Here is a 22,535-nt window from a genome sequence, read left to right on the forward strand (position 1 = left end):
TCACCCCGACAGGACACCCAACACCAGGTTCAGCACGAAGAACGAGCCAATGATGATGAGAGGAATGAAGTACATCCAGTTCCATGTGGGACCCAAGGCATCGTTGGTCTGAAATCCACAACATTCATTTAATTTTGCCCATATACATCAACCGCGTGATGTTTTGTTTCAGCAGAACTGATATCTTGAGCTCACATTATAGAGAACAGCCGTCCATCCCTCCATGGTGATACACTGGAAGACGGTCAGAACAGCAAACAGGATGTTGTCGAACTGCGTGATGCCGTCATTGGGCCCGATCCAGGTATCGTTACAGTCGTAGCTCTCTGGACACTTCCTCACTCCACAGGCGAACGCCAACTCTGACGAGTCAACAGTCTCATTGTCTACAAAAAAAATTAAATAAATAAATAAAAACCCAACACATTTTAGCCTGGGCAGCAGGGCACTGACCTCTCTGTGGCTACTGTTGATGATTGATTATATTCTATTATGCCATTTTAATTAAACTAACTAACTTATTAACTAACTAACTTAATTGTAACTTAATTTATGCACAGAAACTGTACCACAAGCTGTCATGATGCATACTGTATACATTAACGACTCCCACCCAAGTCATGTCCTGTTGGTGTCCATGAATATGTAGATGCTGGTGTCATATATATCATATATAACCATTAACATACTACAACTGTAGCACAGTCACACTGACGTTTACGCTATTTATTATGGTGCTGTGCTGTCTCACTATCTTATACTGCATTGAGATGTGTATGTCTTTTTCTACTATCCTGCCTGCTGTCTGGCCTACATGTGTGGAGGTATGATATTATTATGGTATGATTTCATCTGTAGGGGTTTAACAAAGTATTTTGTATCGTATCGTATCATATCTAGCACAACCACCACTTGTACGTCTAACTCTGTTAACTCTAACATTGTTTAGTTACTAATTAATTACTTGATTAATTTGTGCTGCAACATAAAAAAAAAAGATATTCATAAAAACATCAGACTGTGGAATCTGGATCAGTGACGTCAGTCAATGACTGAATTATGTCAGTATCGGCACCTGGTATTGGATCAAATCCGTCCCAACTTTACATTTTACACTTTGTTTTCTGTACAGACTTGAGTAACAAACAAGATATAACAACTTAATTAAAGAGTTTCAGAGGTGCTGGTAGATTTTGTTACATTCAGACAAAGCAGGAATAGCTGTCTCCCCCTCTTTCCAGTCTTTATGCTAAGCTAGCCAGCTGGTTGCTGGCAGCGACTTCCTACTGAACACACAGAGACACAGGCGTGGTATTGATCTTCTCCTCTAACTCAAGAAAGCGAATATGTGTATATGCCACAAATTTTTCCAAACTATTCCTGCTACCTCTGCTGAACTATTGCCTTAAAGAAACACACAGTTTCTGTAAGCTGTATGACCATTTTGACTGGATGTTTCACTTTCCACTTTTGCTCTCTTATCATTGACTGCATTGCTTGTATTTGTTGCTAGACAACTAAATAAACTAAAGCACACGCATGCTATAGATGGGCACCTGTTGCTGAGTTCCTGTTTGTTTTTGCCTCTAAGCTGAAGTGTAATGTTAGGTTAAGTGTGGCCTCTATTTTGTTAATTTATGATAAAATAGTAGCAGTGCAACCCGACCCGGTTAAGGTTGATGATTATGTAAACGGAAAGCATTGTGCAAATTCTAGCACCAGTGTGGCTGTGAGTTCTGCTGGTGTGGAAACCAGTAGTTAATCTTTTGAAATGAACAATACCTGCATATTTTTTTAATGACAGAGGAGTAGATGTGCTTTTTGTGGGAAAAAAAAAAACACATTAGACACAAATTATTATTCAAAGCAAAGCATTTTTATATGTCTTAAAACTTTGGATTTCCATTAGCAAATTAAAAGATATAAGTAAATATTTTTCCTGCTCTAAATACTGTCTTCATGTTTTATATCTCAACCCATCTTTGAGTTGCGTTGACAGTAAATGCTGTGGTGTGGCCTGTGATTAGAGAGTAGCTGTTGACTAATTAAGCAGTAGCTAAATCAGCCTGCAACAACTCTAATAATATGTCTGAGCTCGCTGCTGCTACTGTAATCTATGAAGCCTCAGGTACTCAAACAAAGATGTTCACACCCTCTGTTATAGAACAATGTGTAAACCACACATGTGGTCTACCTGCTGCTACAGCTAATCACAAATAAGAAAAAAGCAAAGCATGATACTAATCTTCTAAAGGCACTGGTCTTGTGATAAGAGCAGTTGCACCTCAGGACAGGAGGTGCCCACAGATGGCGAGATGGTCAAGCCAAAATTTATCCTTATACACTCAAACTGTTGGGTAACATAATGCCCTCCGAAAGTTAAAACTAGAGAGAAAACTTTGGTAAATCACTCCCACTAACTCAGGACCATGTGTCTAACTATTTAATTTCCTGCTGTTTAAACAAAAAAAATTAATATAACACAGAAGTACATGTGGTGAGTGGACGGGCCTCGTTGCTTTACAACAGAGAGAGATTTGTTAGCGGCGTGTGTGCAGACCGTACCGAGGATGTCGACAGATGGCAGGCAGGTGTGGTGAAGCTTCCCGCTGTAGAACTCCAGGCCGATGATGGCAAACATGAGGATGGCAAAGAACAAGAGAAGGCCGATCTGGAGCAGCGGGATCATGGCCTTCATGATGGACTTCAGCACGATCTGCAGGCCTTGACGTATTCACAAAGAAAAAGACATGCCATAATAACACCATAGTATGTAAATGAAAATACCACCTATATCACTGTATTTGTCAGTGTTATTGATGCTAAATTGGTTAAAAAATACACCTTGCTAAATTGTATGTGAATTTTGTGATGCACGGTATTTTTCCTAACATGATGACAGATGTATCTATCTATAAATCCTATTCTACTAAACTTTAATTTAGGAGATTAAAGAGAACAAATTCAGTAGCCTCCAGCTCTGCCACAAGTGTTGCTTTTCCACTTCACTGCCTCAGGATGAACAAAACAGAATGCAGCCTTCTTACTATAAATGTGGTAATCAGCTGCAGAAGAAAAATGGCAAAAAGTAATACACATGCTTTTCAACTTTTTTTTTTCACAGGTCCTTATTAAACAGAAGCGCTGATGACTTGCCACACACAGCAGCTTCTCAGTGTGGCAAACACAGTAGTTTGCCACAGCCACTGTTTTATCTAAAATAGATGGTGACTGACATGTTCCAGTTTGGAGAAACAGCAGGAGTACCAGTGTAGTAAAATATATTTAAGGGACCTAAAAAAAGACTCAATATCAGTGTGAACACTATATTTAGGATATTTTCACTGCTTTACCTCGCCTTGCCTTGCTTATATAGCTTATATTAGCTTGTTGATGTAGTTGTGTGACTTCTGTGTTTTAAAAGCTTAGTTTGGATTCACCAAAACCACTAAAAAACTCAAACAATCTAACATATCGAGGCAGCAGTAGACCAATAACATCTGTATTCTGCAAGGTAAAATGACCGAATTTCTAATGGATTTTGGTTGGTTTGGAGACAGCAGTATTTGGCTTATATACCAGCAGTTTCCAGTCTGACGGCAAAGTAAAGTGGTAAAAATATTCTAAATATAGTGTACACTGGTATTGATTTTTTTCAGGTGGGCCATTTAGATGGCTGAAATACATTTTGCTGGTGACCTTGTCCACAACAGCTATAACATCACTGTAGCTTCCGTGCTGGTTCCCCTATCTGCTTCCCTAAACTGGGGGCGTGTTAACAACCATCTACTGTACGGTAGGTGAAAAACTGACTATCGATAAGTACCTCCTACAACAGGCTGCTTAATGGGAAGAATGACCTCAATACCAATACTTACACAAAAAGCTCAAAAAGGCCTCAAAATTAACCTTGAACCTTGAAATTATGGACTACAACATAAAAACATAAAAGGTTTGGCTTGTCAACCAAGTACAGTAGAGAGATTTACTTTATTTCAAAGTAGTAACAAGACTTCATAAATGCAAATAATACACATTCTCAAATGACTAGATCTTTGAGCTGAAAAAGTCAGAAAAAATACCCATAAAGAATAATAACTTGTTTTTTTTAGTTTTTAGTTTTATACCAGTTTGTTCACCCTTACAGCACAGGACTAGAGGTCAGTAACAGACTCACTTGGGATCCCGGAGACGAGTTTGAGAGGTCTCAGCACTCGCACGGCCCTCAGGGTCCGAAGGTCGACTGGGATGTTCATGTGGGCACCAGCAGTTGCCAGGATCCTGATGGACAACACACACATTATTAATTCAGAGGTATTTTTCATTGCAGGGCTGTTACATCGTTATTTTTCTTTTATCATTTTGTTAAAATAGTTGAATTAATAGCTATTACTTGTGATGGCCTGAAAAGTAAAAAGACATCTGGGTTAAAATAGAGAAAATACAACAGGGATCCATTAGCAGCTAAATCGGGTACAAAGCCTCTTTTCCCTTTCTTCAGATTAATGTTTTTTGTCGCTGGTGTCTGGCAAATTTAATGACAAAAATAGGTAAAAGGAGACAAAAGGATGTAACTCAAGGGCAGTTTTGGAGATGAGTCATTTTAAAGGAAAATAAAGCAAAAAATGAGCCGAAATGATGTCATTCTGTGGTACAATATGACCATTAATGTAGCAGACTTGTATGGTGAGAGACAGAGAATGCACAGCCACATACACCTGGCAGGCATCTCTACTCACATCTGCCCACGCACACATTGATGTCCCTCCACCTACACACAAACACTGAAAAACAGCATCAGGAGCAACCGACAGGCAATCTCAAACCAGCGTACACCAAAAGCACATCTGAATGTTTCTGGTGGTGATGGAAAAAGCAGGCTTTGTGTTATTTTGTTAATTAGGAAAATATATTCTTTAACAAAAAATACACAAGTTCTGCAATAACCCTGCCAAGAAACTGAACATTTTCATTTGGCTGCACATTTGCAACCCAGGTCAATATCAACCAAGCCAATTCGATGACCTGTAGTCATTAATGCGCTTTCACTGATGACAGGGTCAATATCCGCTGCTAATTTGCTAAGTAATACTCCAACTGAGTTGTGAAAATTATCCTAGAAATCATAATTATTTTCCAGTTCTGTCTATATCTCTGTTACACACAAAGATACAAATATACAAACTCATAAAATCTTTGGCCAGTGTTCGGAAATGTGGGGGAGGGTATATGTGTGTGTGTGTGTGTGTGTGTGTGTGCAGGGGGTAGAAAGCACATGGCAAGAACTCAAGTGTAAGCCCACGCAGAATCTCTCCTGAAAGCAGTGGGAGGGAGAGAGGCCGAATGAGCGAGTGAATGAGTGAGGCCACGTTCACACTGTACTGCAGATAAACCTGAAAGCGCTGTTCAAAGTGCTGAAAGCTCACTGTCCATTTCAACGTGTTCAGGCTGCGACATGTGCAAGGACGACTGAGCGAGCAACTGAATGCTGTGGTTACAGATAATCTAAAAAAAAAAAAAAAAAAAAAGGTTGTCATGATTCAAGTGAGTATATTTTCCCTCCACACTAAAATGTGACCTAGCATCTTTAAATTTGCCCGAGTAATGCTGAATAAGATATGTTTTTGGTGGCGTAGTACTCCTACTACAAGTAAACTGATTTTAATGTGTCAAATCAAAGGTACGGTTGTGGCAAATCTCAGTAACAGTCAATCACATTAACTGCTCTCATTCTCCTTACTGGTTTAAATGGCAAGTAGACTCTAGGGTTGGCTTTTATGGTCTATGAGTAGTTGCTCATCACAAATACCATATACATCCACAAATATTACTCCAGTAGTACTTGCTGCACTTCTGTAAAGTTGATGGACTCCAGAGAGATGGTCAAAATCAGTCAAGTTGAGGCCATGATATGCTGACATTTTGTCCTGAGTGTGGGTCAAGCTCTCAAAGCTCCACATTTTCCACACTAAAACTCAGCATTGTTTTTTCTTAGATCCAACCCTACCTGCTGAAATCCATGACTTCCAAACTCCTCACCTCTGTATTGAAACGTGGCCGTTAAGCTATAAATTTGCAGCCTCCAGGTGGATGTCAAGATAATATGACATCATCATGGTTGGTTTTTGCTAGGCTTGTAGCATGAGTCTTGGGATGGCAACGTCAGTTTGGTGGTCGGTTGGTCAGTCGGCTTATGACCGACATACATGACATTTCTATTAGCCTCAGCTGTGCTTTGTGTTATTTGCTAATTAGCAAATATTAGCATGCTAACATGCCAACCAAGAAAGCTCAGCATGCATAGTATCAGCATGTTAGCATTGTTATTGTCAGTGTTGGACAGTAGCGGCGTTACAAGTAGCGGCATTACTAGTTTAACTACGTTTCTCAGTAACGTGGTCGTAACGTCGCTGTTTTCTACATCAAATAGCTTTTCAGTGGTGAAGCTACTTTAGTGATCAAATAACGCGGTAGCGTCCACAGAAGCTACATTTCCCCACGCATTTCTAAACCTTAAATGCGTCTCTTCCATGTGACGTCACGTACCTGCCCTCCTGCAGATGCCCGCCATGTGACTGTGTAGAAAAAAATGCCCGCAAATTGTCACAGCGGGGCAACATGGACCGCGCGCAGCGGGAGACAGTGGCAGAGGAGGGGGCAGAGACGTGTACGTGTCGTGAATCTCCGTGGACAAACCTTAACAAGTTCATGTTACTTATCGAGTCCTCACAGAACAGTTACACGTTCCGGTGTTTGCTTTGCAACCGAAAAGGAAGCCCCTGTCAACATCCAAGACGTCCAACACAAATTTAAGGACAAACATTCAGGTATTTCCTCAAGTTAACACAACAATCGCTAGCTAAGCTAATCATCACAACTCAGTCAGCAAACACCAGCAGCTAACATGACGCTAGCTAGCAACATGTTCTTTGGCAGCAAAAGAATGAAACTATGTGTATGCGCGCGCGCGTGTGCATGTGTGTAAAGGAAATTTGGGCAGGAAGAGGTAGGAAGAATGAGAAGCTGAAAACTATAACTTTGGGTAATGTTACTCAGAAGTATTACTTGTGCAGGCTTTTTTTTTTGTTTTTACAAACTTCTCTACAAAACCAAATTGTTGTGGTCAGTTTAAATAAATTTGATATTTGTGTAGATGGCTCCTAGTACAAAAGGGGGCTAATAAATATACTACTAAACACAGACAGACAGATACATGGATACTTTATTTTTACTTTAAAAATAACTTTGATGTAGTTAAGCCACTTTTGTCATTTTATTGTAGCTTAGCTTGCTATATTTCTCTGGTGGGTAGCTCCAGTGTGCTGAAGCTTCATTTAATGTAGAATAACTTGTAGCTTAGCTCACTACATTTTCCAAGTAGCTTGCCCAACTCTGGTTATTGTGAACATGTTAGCGTGCTGTCATTTACATTTAGCTCAATATAGCCTCTTATAGTTACAGCTGTAGACTTTTATGGAGCCTTCCAGCAACACTGAATTATTGCAGCCATAATAGGGTTGGGCGATTGGATGAATATGTTGTCTATTGATGACGGGCTGCATCCATCCGACTGCTTTTTTTGGCAGATTCTTAGGGCGATATTTGTAATTTTATTTTGCTAATGTAATAGTCTGCAAAGTGACAGCCTCTGCTCTGCACCGTGCTCTCCTCCAGCGGCGCAGTACACACCCACTCAGCCGACCATGAGTGAGCTGAGCTGGGTGACGAATGAGAGGAAAACAGCCTGCAGAGTCTGACTCTTTACACTCTTTTCACACGGCGAATTAAGGATTTATTTTGACCAAACCAGAGTTGGTGATTGTTGGGACAGTGGGCAGACTAACAAAGACAGTTTTGGTGAGTTTTACATGTTTTTCTGTCGAGTTTGATTTAAGTGTGTTTTCGGAAGCATTAAAGAGCCAATTAAGGTCATCTTAGTTCGGTAAAAGAGAGACACTTGGAATCAGAAGGTGTACGGTTGTATTTCTCTGTTTGAAATGGAAAATAAGTGTGAGAAAATGTAATTTCTAGACACTTTGTGAGTTTATTTTGTCTATTAGACGTATTGAACATACACAGCATGTGAAACAGTGCATTCGCCGCTTGCGCACATCTCCGAGCTGAGACCCAAGAGGACGGGAGGAGGTGGGAGGGGTACGAAGATATCGCCAATCATCAACGGATGAGCTGACGATGATCATTTGGAAAATTTTAACATATCGCCAACTCCAAGCTACACTGAGCAAAATGAATCTAATAAACTTGTCAATATACAAGAATAGGTCAGTGTGCATCATCAGCCTGCATCATCTATTGGCGCCTATAGTGGTAAACAATGAAGCTATTATCATTCCCTTGCAACAGTATTTATAGTCTGCTCAACTAGCATACATAAATGTATGTTGGCGCATTCCTATTGGCTGGTTAGCAGCAGTCATGTTGAGATGGATATCCAAAATTTCTGACAGTGTCAGACTTTTGTCCCAGGTTATCTTTGATCACAAGGCCATTAGTCTTGTCTTAGATTTGACTAGGCTTCCCCAGATCCACAGAAGGCATTATACAATATTCTAATATAAAAAGAAAGTTTACTGTGGACTTAATCATAAAACACTTGAAATATGCTTCGGACTGCAGACAATCGTGAATTTACCCTCCAGAATATATTCCTGTCTTTTACTGTGATGTATCAAACAACACTAATAATTCTGTTTCTGTAACGTTAAAGTGATAGTGGGAATTTAGCAACTGCCTTGAAAACATTTATCCAAATTTATGTTACTTAGATTAAGGTTGAAACTGATTCTTAAACTTAAAATACTGATTCGGTGCATGTGTAAGAAGTGTTGTAACGGCAAATAAAGAAAATGCTAACGGCGGTGGAATGTCAAATCAGATTAATGTTAATTGTTTGACATGATGGAAAAAAAACACAAATTAAGTCTGTTTGCCTTTTTCTTATTTTTGTGACACTAATGAGGACACCAAACAATCACTATTACTTCAGTGAGTGACTGAGTGACTGAGTGAGTGAGTGAGTCAGACTAAGAGATGACACAGCGAGAGACACTGAGACAGAGCGGGAGCAGAGGAGTGGGAGTCTGTGGAAACAGCCTTCAAACCAAACACTCTGAACAAAGGCAGGCAGCAGCACAGCTCCTTCAAGGCTGCACTTTGAGCAACAACAATTCAGTGGAGGCTCCCTCAAAATTAAAGCAAATATTCTGTCTGCTTGTGGTAGCTCATGATTCATCCTCACACACACACACAGTGGCCATTTTCTTTTGTTTAGCCTAGAAATCGTTTTCCTGTCGAAACAAAATTCACTGGCACAATCAGTGATCATGCAAACCAACATTTTTGTAGTCTTTCAGTGTCCAATATCATGCATATATATTTATACAGTTCACTTGAGATGCTGCATGAACAAATCTGTATCTAATCTCTGTGGGGCCACAAAATATTGTTGAATAAATTTGAAAATTGGGTCAGACGAGGAGGAACAGTTCTAAATGAATTAATTTGGGGTCCAGTTCTTGGTCCTGTTTTATTTAATCTCGGGCTGAGAAAGTAGGTCAAGAACCTACTGGCCTGAACAAAATTTCTGCAGGCCCTGATTAAAATTTAATACTGTAGTTAAACTCAAGGTACTTATACCCTATATTTGAGTGTTTCCATTTTATGCAACAGGTCTGGGCAGCTTCAGAGCTGACACACACAACAAACGTGTTTCTAGTAACTTTCAAGTGACTGTTTCTGTTTTCTTGATTATCGGTCCTACCTTATTATCTTTGTTGGGTACTTACAACATACCTGACAGTGCATCTGTGTGTACCAAATCATTAATTTCAACACAGTTATATGTTTTTCTCTCAAGCATTTTTAACTCGTATGTAGTTTTTCAACTACTATGAAGTAAACAAGCCTGGTTGTGTCTGATTTTTGCACGGCTAGCCCTATTCACATTCCCACAAGGACACACACAGGCAGAGCAGGGCAAAGTCTCTGAGAGTAGAGCAGAAGTCGTAACGTTGCTCATGTCTAGAAAATTATTTAAATATTTTTAAACTTTCTGGCACCAGCCCGACTGGCAACTGGCTGACTGTATTTACTGGCTCAGCATGACTTTTTACTGGCCTTTGTGTTGGACCCTGTTTATTATTCACAATAACGAATGAAGATTCTGTTCATTGACTAGATTAACGAGTGGATATCCAAGGCTTTTCTCCAACTCAGAACAGACAAAATTGAAGCCAATGTTTTCAGTACTCTACAACAATAATTCTCAACCTGTGGGTCAGGACCCCCAGTTTGGTCATGAAATCATTTCCTGGGGTCATCAGATGGTTGTGGAGAATAAAATAAAATTTTGTGGCAAGCAGCAAAGAGTGAGAGCCAGGAAGCAGCTCTCAGACACCTCAGCCCCTTAAAGACATTCAACATGAGAGACAAATACTCATAAATATGCAACGTACAGCTGGCCAAAAGAAATGTAGCAGCCACTGAAGCTAACTAATGGTTCAAAGTATAAACCAGCACAAAAATGACAGTTACCAGAATAAATTGCGATGTTCTAAACAGAAACAAACACTAACAACATGTAACATTTGCATTTTGTAACATAAAATAGCAAACTGCTCAGTCCAGCAAGCATGATGAGACATGAGGCCATATTTCAGACTTCATTATATCACCCGTACCACTGATACAGTTTGGTGCTGGCATTTCCAACAGAGTCCCCTTCTTCTCATGTTTGGTACTGCTTCATACTTTTTTTCTGCAATATGTAATTTTCCTGATTAACCCCCAAAACCTGTTTCTTATTCAGAATGGTGCTGCCAATATCCTGACAAAGGGAGAGAGAATGGAACATAGTATATAAATTGTTTTGTTTTGATTGTTTTGTGTAAATTGTTCTATATTATATAACTAAATGTGCCTTGCTTTTCTTATCCTGCATTTTACCAGCACCCTACAGAGCAAATCCAGGTTTGCAGTGAGTGAACATTCACTTGGCATAAAGAAGCGCAAACACTCATATCATCACTTTATCGGGGCTTTCAGTAGAGTAAAGACACACTAAAACACATAGCAGGACAGCTACACACACACCCCCCGCTCTACAGATTCAACTCTAACAATTTAGCAGCGAGTTAATGTGCATAGTGAGAGGCTAATCTCTTCCTCGTTGGCTCTTTAAGTGAAGCACTGTTGCACAGTATTGTACCAAACTGGCTCTGGAGAGGCTGAATTCATTACATGCACAGAATGCAGCCTCTCCCACACACCTCCACCTCCACCACCAAAAACTACAGCAATCAGCAGCATCACGTTGCTCACCATTTCAGCACAGCTCTGCATATGGTAATGTGCAACTGACTCAACATCAACATGGTGCATCAACCAATTAATGGCTTTGAATTAAACCTGGAAAAACATAAACCACGCATGTAATGGCAACATTAATATGGCTCTGTTGAATTGGGATTACATAAAAAAAGACATTTATTCACTATTAGTCATAGAATAAATCACTGGGTGTATGTTTTCCCAAAGAAAACCCACCAGGGACTGTAAGCTATTGTTTGTTCAGTTCAATTATAGGAGCAAAATTAGAGCTGAGACCACTGCAGCCATCCTTTTAAAACTCCTGGAGAAATACACATAATGTTGGCAAGATCTTGAAGTTTTACTCTCAATTTCTTAATTAGTTTTGTGAGTCACTGACATGGTTGGAAACACCATTCTGGCTGCAATTTGCAATTTGACTCAAAGTTTTAAGGTTACAGATGTGCAGTGGGACTAGTGCTTACTGGTGGGTTTAAATGTAATGCCAAACATGAGCTACATACGGAGAGATCAGACTAATTTAGCAACATACTGACACAAGGCTGGATTACCAATCTGCCTGGAGCCCTAGACCACAGAGCTCCAGGAATGTGTTGAACCAACACCAAAGTTTGTGTGCAAAATCCATCCTATCTTCTCACTAACTATGAGCTAGTTTCAAACTAGCTACTCGCTAATAATATAAATAAAAAATAATATTGCAGTCATTTAGCCAGACGCTTTTAATATATCTCTCTATATATCTTAAATATCTATATAAATATAACAATGGCGTCTCCTAAAGAGGTTAGTGTAGATGCTGCTGTAGAATCAGTTATATGAGAAGTGGAGAGTTTTTATTTGTCTTCATCATGTCTGATAGAAAATATGTTTTTGCTCTTTAATCAACAGGCTTCAGCAACTTTTTTGGGACTTGAATTACACTCAGAATAGTAGTGTAGGGAGGTGGAGAGAGAGTCTATAAGTGTAAAAAAGCACACAAAGCATCTTGGGTGTCAGGTTGTCTAAATCTAATGTAAAGACTAATAATTTTGTTTCTGTTTTGTTCACATGGTACATATTCCTAAATAAAGTCTTGCAAAAATAAATTACCACAAATAAACACAACCGACAGAAAAAGTAGTATTCCAGTGTTATGGTTCACTACAGGGTACATACACAGTGCGCAGATGATGGTTGAGGTTGTGTGGATGGCAGATTTTTGCCCTGGAGCTCCCTAATAGGTTATTCAGATCATTTATGCATGTACGCATTAAATGATACAGATGCAAACTGCTTGACACACAAGAGTAAGGCTTTTCTCACTCCTGTGTCTGTCTTTCTGCCAGATGGCTAATGAATCACTCCAAACTCCCACCCAGTTGTATTATTCATCCTGTCTAAAGAGCAACAATTTTAGAAAAGTGTCATACACTGTAAGAGGGACAGCAGCAGACTGGGGCAACAAGGGAAAGCTGATACCCTTCAAACAACATGATGGGACGCTGACAGTCACACATACATACACACAGGGGTGTGTGTGTGTGTGTGTGTGTGTGTGTGTGTGTGTGTGTGTGTGCGTGTGCGTGCGTGCAGGCACAGCTGGGGATCAATATCATTTAGGTCTGATGAGGGAGTTGTCAGGACTAATTTAACAACATGAGGGCAACAGGTTTGCTGGCAACAATCTGTACCTTCAGCCTTTATAAATGGAGTAACAAGCACGCACACGAGTCATCTGGGAGACATTTTACTGCTAATCAAAGCATCAAGTCCACCTGTGCCAATCTGTTTGCCGCAGGATATAATTGACCATTTTAGGAATCCCAGTGAATTAAATTGGTTTGTGGGTAAGTTGTTCTAGCTGTGGTCCTTTTTGCTACACACTCTTCACTCAGATTAAGGATTTTAATTGAGCTCAGTGTCCCAGCAGATTCGCTTCTAGCAATTCATTAATATGAAATGGAATGAATGCCGCCAGCGCTGGCCCAGTGGCCTCGATTTTATTCCCAACCGGCCTCTATGACACATGTGTGTTTTCTTTTAAGTCTGACTTACTTGTGCTGTGCCACCAGAGTGAGAGAGAGTCACAGCGTGTGTGTGTGCGTGTGTGTGTATGTGTGTGTGTGTGAGAGAGAGGAAGAGAGAGAGAGGAGAGTAGCATATGTGCTACCAGAAAATGTGTCAGATAGGTGGCAGGAAACCAGGTCGTCAGTTACCAACCAGCTGTGGCTGGAATGGGCCGAGATGATCTGTAGGCTGCAGAAAGTATGCTGACGACTTCTTGCATTTTACATTGGAAGTGACATGATTTTAGTGATATTAAAAGAATGTAACTTCGACAGTTGAGTCTATAAAAATCACTGAATTTTCACAGTTTTAGGAGTAGTTTTCAGGGCTCTACATGACTCAGAATTTTACCAGTAAAATCGCATCTGGCTGCTCAAAAAGAAGAATTATTCCTTTTTTTTCAGTTCAGTGCCACACTAAAATCCTAATATCAGCTTATATCAGTGTGTTTTCACATTTTAATGTCTTATTTGTTATCCATAAGATGAAAACATCAACAGTGTGCCACTTTGACTACTTACGGAAAGTGGAAACAAGTTGTGAAATATTCACTGACTCACTTTTTAAGTTGATATGGCTAATGTTGTTAGAAAATAGTACACATCCAGCAGTTACAGAGCAACATTATCATTCATTTGAAGTCATATTTCAGACCACTTGATGAATTTAAGTCCAACATTCACACTCTTATTTCTCTGTTTTTGGTCTCCACCAACTCCTGAGGGAAATATTTTACATTAACATCACATATTCAATTAAACAACCCCTCTGCCCCTGCACACTCTGCTACTAGGGGATGCAGAGGGAGGATGGAGGGTTAACAAGGAAGGTGCATTTTGGTCATTTTTCTAACAGAGGTGATGTCATGAGTCTGTGTAGAGGTTAATCACTTTGAACAACAACTTCATTTTAAACGTATTGATGCTAGCCTCTTAAAGGTGGAGCACAATCATAACTTACCAAAAAACTTTCAAACCATTCTCCAGTGACCTCCAGCCAATAATACACAAGCTTTTTGCTCATATCTTATAAAAAAGATATGATGATATATAAATTTTCTAAATGTTACTGGACTTAAACACAACCCAGAACATCAATCCTGACAAGTGTGAGTCAAAACATATAATGTCATGGTGTCTTTATTCTACTGTTTGCTCTCTCTGCTCCAATTCATGATCACCACAAACGCACAGTGGAACTGTAATGATTAGCTGATTAATTGATTTGCCGATCTACAAAAAATTAATCTACAGCCATTTTGATAATTAGGCCAAATTAGTGGTTCCCAAACTGGGAAGTGGGCCCCCCCGGGGGGACGTAGAGCCACTGCGGGGGGGGGATTTAGAGTGAGACAAAGTTGGATGAATATGATTTATCTAAGGAAAACAAACAAAGGTTTGCTGATTCTATCATGCTAAAACTTATTTCACTGGGGAGGGGGGTATGTAAGGGTTACATGTTTATGGCCAATGTGAATTTGTTGTTTTGTTACATAACTGATTCATTTACCAACAAAATCAGTAAACACTGAATTCCAAAAATATGTCCATGTGTCACTATTTCATAGATAAAATGATTCATCAATTAATTGAGCAAATTATCATTTAATTGGGTCCACACTGCAGCTCGTTCTGAACCGCCTGATCTCCATCAAACTGTTACACAACTTCCACCGCTGCCCCTCAAGTGACCCTCCTGTGCCTACGAACCTCCTCTCCGTTTTTAGTAACACTCAACACTTTTTTGTAGGCTTAATGGGTTCACTGGTGAAACACAACCTTTTCCTCATTTAGAAAACTGCAGCTGATGGTTGGTTATAACAGATTCCAGTGATTTAAACAACAGAATTAGAGCGTTTAAACATACAAACAGCCAATTTATTTTGCCATACTTTGCAGCCGTCTTTTGTTTCTACAGATGTTTGATTGTTTTTACATTGTGAAAACCGTAATCCATTCTAAGAAAGATTGATTCAAGCTCCAAAATAACCACAAATTATAAGCCTGATTGATAATTTATATTAAATCATCATGCCTTTGCATTTTCATATGATTGGAGGAGTCGACTACTTGCGAGATCATTTTACTGTGTGGAAAAACAGTTTTAAATCCACAACTAGTCCAGGCCTTGTGAATAATGAGCTGTTACTTTTCACCAAACAGCACTTTGTCTCTTGTGGCTAACGAGCCATTTATTGAGAAACTGAAAGCAAAATGATGCAAACTCTGACGGATGCCTAATGAGAGAATTTCAAAGTCTCTCACAGAAGCAACCAGTGCTGTTAAGGTAACAACTGTTCAGAGCTGATTATTAAAACCGACTAAGCACTTTAACCTTGTAAATTCTGTGGAAATCTGTCGACAACACAGCTGTCGAGCCGTTTCGGCCGGCGCTAACTGGTCTGTAAACGTGATGCTGATGTGCCTTTTATGTAAGAGGCAGAGAGACAGCGAGATAGGAGGACAGACAGACAGAGGAATAAGATACTGAGGAAAAATAAAGATGTGGGTGTCAGGTTGAAATGAGATGTCAACACGCCAACAGCAATCTTCCCTGAATTCTGAATACTGTACACTTAGCCACAAACAGCACACAAGTGGTAACAATACTTAACTCCTGCGCAATTAATTCACTAAACCCCAGTCTTAAGGGGAACAAATTAAGTCTCTCATCATGTTTTTACTTGGGTCTGACTCTCCATCTCCCTTCCTTCTCCTTGTTTTCCTGCTCCTTTCTTCTCTCTTTCTTTCCACCATCCATCCATTCTTTCTTTGCTTTTGCATAACATCTTCAGCGCTGCATTCACATTTAATTCACAGAGGTCCTGGGGGCGAACCGAAGCAGGTTTTAGACACAACTGCCAATCCACTTATCCACCCACCTAATGCTGACTGCAGAGCCTGACTGTGCCATGGAAACACACATTTTCCTGCGTTTATGTGTTGTGTTTGTGGTGTTTAAATCTATACGCTTCTAGAGACAAATCACATCAACATATCAACAACAAAGACCTGCCTATAGGGTCAGCAAATTTCTTATCACGTGTCAGACGACATGAGGTGCAGCACGCAGGGATCCGAAGCCTTTAAAATGCAGCACGAGCATGCGTGGCAACAATATTGATAAACGTTGACACAAGCAGCGTCACACGCATGAATGCACCAACACAACTTGACAATCGGTGTCTAGAAATTAATCTTTTGGTTCACCCGCCACAGCCTGGTGAAGTAAAAATGAATTCTGTCAGAATTAATTGCAGAATCAGCTGCTGAGCATTAATTTAAAACTTTCAGTCACTCGCTCGTACAATCAGTGAAGTTTGTAATTCATCATGGAGTTCAACCAAATTCAAAATTAAAAGAGAGCATGTGCAGGCATATCTCAAACACACAGGCGCATATTCTGGCTTCTTATTTGGCTAATTTTCTGACCTTCAAGTTCAGAGATATTCTGTGTCTTTCTTGTAAACATATCTAAAAAAGACCAAAATGTATTGATCCTTCTCAGAAGTGTCATCTGTGTCATGGGTGATCAATCAGTGAGACACACTGTTCCACTGTAAACAAACATATGGAATAATGCCTTTTAAGTTTGTGAGAAAACATGGAAGAAGATCTCTTCTTGGTCCAGCCTATTTCACCTTGACATAACTCAGTTTAACATTAATAGGAGAGTTTGACCATTTTCTTGCACTTTTTAAATTTAGCTCCTAAGAAATAGGCTTCCTCTGGGCCTAATCATAATTTAAGATGTTAAAATGTTCTTTTTCACATGCACTGATCTCTATTTGACTGAAACAATCAGCTCTTCAGATCCAAAAGAAAACTCGCTTGGCATATAAATGAGCCTGCACAATATCCAGTGATCAAATTCAAGTCTCAGCACTGTGTGTTTTATCTCAGTTAAATCAGTTGTCTCTCTTCGCTTCAGTTTCTCACTGATTTGCCACAACAAGATTTTGTGTTTACATTTTCAAGGGTTTAGGGTACATTTATCTTTCTTATTAAAGACATATTTTTTTTTTTTAATAGGCTTGCCTCTTGAGGAAAATTACCTGCTATTTTGTTAGCTTGTTACCAGTCAGAGCTAACAAACTGTTGCTCATAGACTGGGACATAAAAAAGACTGAAATCAGATATTCTGAAATTTAACAACCAACCCAGACACGGTCACTGTGGAGGACCTCAACATAAATTATTAGCCCTGTTAATTAGCTGCTGTTTTCAGATGGACACACTTGTCTATTATCTACTTTTATCAAACATGTAACACCAATATCTAGAAATCAGTGCTATGTTAGTTTCTGTTACACTAAATAAACTTTTGTTGCTCAATATTTTCTCTCAGGCTGTGCCAGAGTTTCTGTGTCTAATGGGAGAAGTTGTTTAATGTTGGCAAAATAATAACAGTACTATTAATGAAGTAAAGAATATGTGTAAAAATATCAAGTTTCAGTTTTCAAAAAAATCCTTTATTGAAGCCAGTGGAATAGAAGCTAACATGGAAAGGTGACAGGAATGCCTGCAATTTCTTCAAAGAAGGGCCAAAGGTAAAACATGTTTCTCAAACCTAACACTTTGACCAGCAATTTAATAAAGGTCATCTGCTGCGGTTGTGGGTTTGATAAAAGTAGCAGCAACTGTAAAGTAGCTAATGGTACAAGCTGGTTGTAATAGTATCCTCATTATAATGTCTCAACATTTTATTATTCATTCATTTGAGTTTTATTTGATAGGGACAGATACGCATAGAGAAACTGAAAACAGTTATCTGATGTAAGTATCAGTGTTAATATGAAGCTCAGTGTAGGTTCAATCAGGAAGATTATTTTTATGCCTCATTCAGCCCTAACTGTTTTTCTCTCCCCCCTTTCTCTCTTTACCCACTTATTCTCAATCAGCTATCCACGGGCGTTCACTCTTTAAGCAAACCAACCAGATTTAGCCACAATCTCCATCAGACAATCATGTCGTGTCAAAACTTTAAATCTGTTCTCCTCTCTGACGCTTTCAGCTGTCATGTCTGCACAAAATAGTTGCAACCCTCCTCCACACCGTTCTCCTCCAGTTCTTCTAATCCAGTGCTCAGGTTGAGCTCATCAGAGGTCCAGTCCTCATCACATCCAGATCGTCAACCATCCCTTCACCACCACCACCACCGGTGTCTAAACTCCACTGGTCGGTTTTCTTTTACTAATCACGGCTTCACTACCCCCTTTACACATGATGATGTCATGATGGCCAAAGACTTTTCACATTTCTCTTCAAAGTGTGCAAATGTCAGACACAATATATTACTTCTTGCAGAGCATTTTATAAAAACTAATTGCAGCAAGTCACAATTAAGCACACAGCTAAAGTGTTGCAGAACTAATCAGGATTTGGTGATTCTCTTTTGTGAAGTTTAAGTGATCAGGGATCGAGGACTTTGCTGGAACTTTGCTCTTCCTCACATAATTCTAACATGGTAAAAGCATGCAAAAATATACCGTTGCAAGGCAGTTTTATTATAGCTGGAAATGTAAGCATGAACAGGGATAGGATGTCAGACATATTGTAGGAGTAGCAGAGAAAATGCCTATACTGGGACACACTTTTTCCCTGTAACTACTGGAAGTGTAACAATCAAAACATCCACAGTTTGTAACGTCTTCCACACAAACAGCAAAATAACACTTTAATCTTCATTTAACAGTAGTCCAACGGATCATTTTCACAGCAGAAATTCTATAATAAGAAAATTACAGGTGTAATTACTAATGTTAACGATGGCTGTGTTCCATTTATGTGAGCCAGCTCTGGGGTCCTCGTATTGTGCATACTGGCTCACTGGAATGGATTACATGGACGCTTGATGGAGCCGAGCCATCCTTAATGTTATTAGTCACACCTGTGCTTCTCCCAGAGTATGACTGCTTTGAATAGGATCTGATAAACATCCAGACAGAAGAAAAACAGGAGGAAAGCTTTGCAAAAACTTTAGATTCTGCCATTTATTATGATATTTATTAAGTTTGTCAGCCTGATTGTCTATATTGTAATTTGAGATACGTCCACTATAGCTCTTCCTGGGATTTCTTCCATTTTTTTCTTCCATTAAAAGTTTTTTTTGCTTAGTTTTCCGTATCTGAGTCGTCTGAGGACAGAGCGTGTTGTATGAGGTACAGATTGTAAAGCCCATGAGGCAAATTTGTGATTTGTGATATCGGGTTATATAAATAAAACCGACTACACTGCTGCCAATCCAAAGTCTAAAAGTCTCCCAGTCAAAAAGTTTGGTTCGTTACATAGAGCTGAAATTTGTTCCTCCTCCAAAAACACATTTCACCAGTATGCTTGGCAAGTAGTAACTTAGCAATCTGTCGATTTAAAACAAACATTTCTCACTTTGTTAAAAAACATTTTAAAAATCAGGTTGTCATGGAGACCAACTAATGTCACTCACCCACTGAGCACGACTATGAAGTCCATGACGTTCCAGCCGTTCCTCAGGTAGGACCCTTTATGGAAAACAAAACCGAGCGCCACCAGCTTGATCCCCGCCTCGAAGCAGAAGATCCCAATAAAGTACGGCTCTGTCTTCTCCTGCAGAGATAACGGACGAGCTGATTGACAAACTAATTACAGTATTGATCAATGTCAAAACTACAACCAGTTTGCTTTGATGTGCATACACACATAAACACATAAGCTCATGTATGGCCACTATTTAAGAGGTAAACACTGGTGGAAGAGGGGCACTTAAAGGGACAGTTCACCCAAAAATTAAAATTCTGTCATTATCTACTCTCCCTCATGCTGTTTGAAGGTCCCAGAATCTCCCAAACACTTTAGGTGAATGGTGACCAGTTTTCAAATGGAAAATACAACTGAAAAAATAAAATAAAACGCCTCCATACTGCTCATCTGGTGTAAAGCCCCAACATGCCGTTAAATTGCACATGCACACAGTCACACCACACACACCCAGTTCAGACCGTGTGCACGCACATGTGAATCAAAGATAAGGATCTACAGTGAAGATTTAAGCTAAAAACATGGTTTAAATGACATGTTTCAAGTCAACTTGGCATGTTAGGACTTGGGTTACACCAGACAAACAGTATGGAGGCATTTCATGTTTTGTTTTGTTTTGTTTTTCCATTTATTTTTCATTTGAAAACTGGTCACCTTTCACTTAATTTGTTTGGGAGATTCTGCAACCCTGTTTTCCTGTGAAACTCCAGCAGTGTTTTGTGGACTAAAAAACTAAACCTGACCTTCAATCAGCATGAGGATGAGTAGATAGTGACTGAATTTTCATTTCTGGGTGAACTATCCCTTTAAGTAAAAGTAACACATATGCAAGTTAAAGTCCTACATTCATAATCTTACTTAAGTAGTAGTACAGCAGCCTGTTGTACCAGCTGTGCTTAAGTTCAAACTTAGCCTAGTTACAACATAATAAAAGCAGTTGCACCACACAGATAAGTTATGTCATAAATAAGTTATGTCATAAATAAAAACAACAAATAGGTGTACGTAGGTGTAAATCGTAAAATGTCACAGAATTATACTCACTAATGGTGAAACTACAATTTTTCTGCCACACAGCATCATTTTTTCATTAATTGCAGCCATTTTGAAGCACAGTAATTCAGTAGAGACCAAATTTATTGATGATATTTCAACACTGATGACGGAGCGTTGACTGTTGATTGTCTGAGTTATGACTTAACGTCCCATCTAAATACTCAAGTACTTCAAAATTATACTCCAGTACAGCACATGAATAAATATATGTAGGTACATTCCACCACTTCAGGTACATTTGTATGAGGCGTGTTTTCAAGACTTCATAAGAGTATGAGCTGTCTTATTTTTAAACGGTTCTTTGTTCCTCAACCATTTCTGTGCAAAACTATTCACCGCCTACTTACAAACCTGGGTCTTTGAGCAGATCACTACGTGCTGATTGTAAAGTATGCAACCTTAAAGGAATAGTTAGAGTTATTTGAAGTGGCTCTGTATGAGGTACTCATCCATAGTCAGTGTATTAACTACAGGAGATGGAGGTCGACCCACAGAAGCACCAGCACAGAAGACTAAACAATGTACTGCTGTAGAGAGGGTCAGCAGGAAAACATTCTTCAGCTGCCTATAATAAAAAGGCCCACCTAAAAACGGGAAACGGAAGATATATAAGCCAATTATCACTCTCTCCAAAACCAAACTCCATTGTAAAAATCGGTCATTTTACCTGCAGAACACAGGAGCTGTTGGTCTGTCGCTGCCTCAATCTGTTACTTTGTGTTATCGTGTCACTTCAGTGTTTTGAAAGGTTAGTTTAGATTCACTAAACTGGATAAAATATGTTTTGCTGCTGACCCTGTCAACAGTTTGAGAATGCTTAGCTTCCTTGCTTGTACTCCTTTCTGCTTCTCCAAACTCAGGGCGTGCTGACTGCCAACTACTGTAGCTGACACACTGACTATGGATAAGTTCCTCATTCAACCCCTCTTCAAATAATACAAACTGTCCCTTTAACTCAAAGGGAGGTTTCCTTTGGGGCTTTGAAACTTACTTTTGTCATTTTTTTGTAGGACAAAAACAAGCTTGGTTTTCATATAAACTCTGAGTCATTCTTGTTTGTTTTGTATCCCTGTATCTGCCTCACCCAGAATCCCGCCTGTGTGTCGAGGATGTGAAAACAGATTTTGTCCTCACCAGTCTCTTTGCCATGGGGGTCTTGTCCTCTCCGGGGAGGTGCTGCTCCAAGGCCAGGACAACACAGTTGGCAGTGATGGTGGCCAGAATCATGTACTCAAATGGTGTAAAGGCCGCAAAGTTAAGGAGACAACTTTTATCAAAACACAAGGACAAAACTAAGACATGAAAACAAACAAATGATGCAGAAAAAACATCAAGAACATGAACAATTCTGTAGCTTATATCTCACCAGTCTTTGTAGATCAGCACCACAGGTTAATGACTATATACTGTACATCATTACACAAACAGGTCCTATTTTACAATACAAAAAAACTCCATATTCTGAGTTTAACAAGCTTATAATGTTTTATACACTAACAGCAGTAACTTAAACCCATGCATACAGTATATATACAGTGTATGTATACAGTATGTGTATTAAATTCT

General features: G+C 39.4%; 1 protein-coding gene across 1 annotated transcript in view; it reads right to left on the reverse strand.

Moving 5' to 3' along the window:
• LOC146317739 (voltage-dependent R-type calcium channel subunit alpha-1E-like) overlaps positions 1 to 22,209 on the reverse strand; it is a 64,778-nt gene extending 42,569 nt beyond the window's left edge. Inside the window, exons 1-6 of the mRNA XM_084733099.1 lie at positions 22,104 to 22,209; positions 19,843 to 19,982; positions 4,178 to 4,281; positions 2,566 to 2,724; positions 196 to 386; positions 5 to 108 (exon numbers count right to left, since the gene is read on the reverse strand). Of these exons, the coding sequence (XP_084589225.1) occupies positions 5 to 108; positions 196 to 386; positions 2,566 to 2,724; positions 4,178 to 4,281; positions 19,843 to 19,982; positions 22,104 to 22,196 (791 nt within the window). The 5' untranslated portion in view covers positions 22,197 to 22,209. The remainder of the gene's footprint in view (positions 1 to 4; positions 109 to 195; positions 387 to 2,565; positions 2,725 to 4,177; positions 4,282 to 19,842; positions 19,983 to 22,103) is intronic.
• Between the last annotated feature and the right edge of the window lie 326 nt (positions 22,210 to 22,535).

The sequence above is a fragment of the Lutjanus erythropterus genome, chromosome 12, assembly GCF_056507025.1.
Source record: "Lutjanus erythropterus isolate fLutEry1 chromosome 12, fLutEry1.hap2, whole genome shotgun sequence".
NCBI classification, from domain to species: Eukaryota; Metazoa; Chordata; class Actinopteri; order Lutjaniformes; family Lutjanidae; genus Lutjanus; species Lutjanus erythropterus.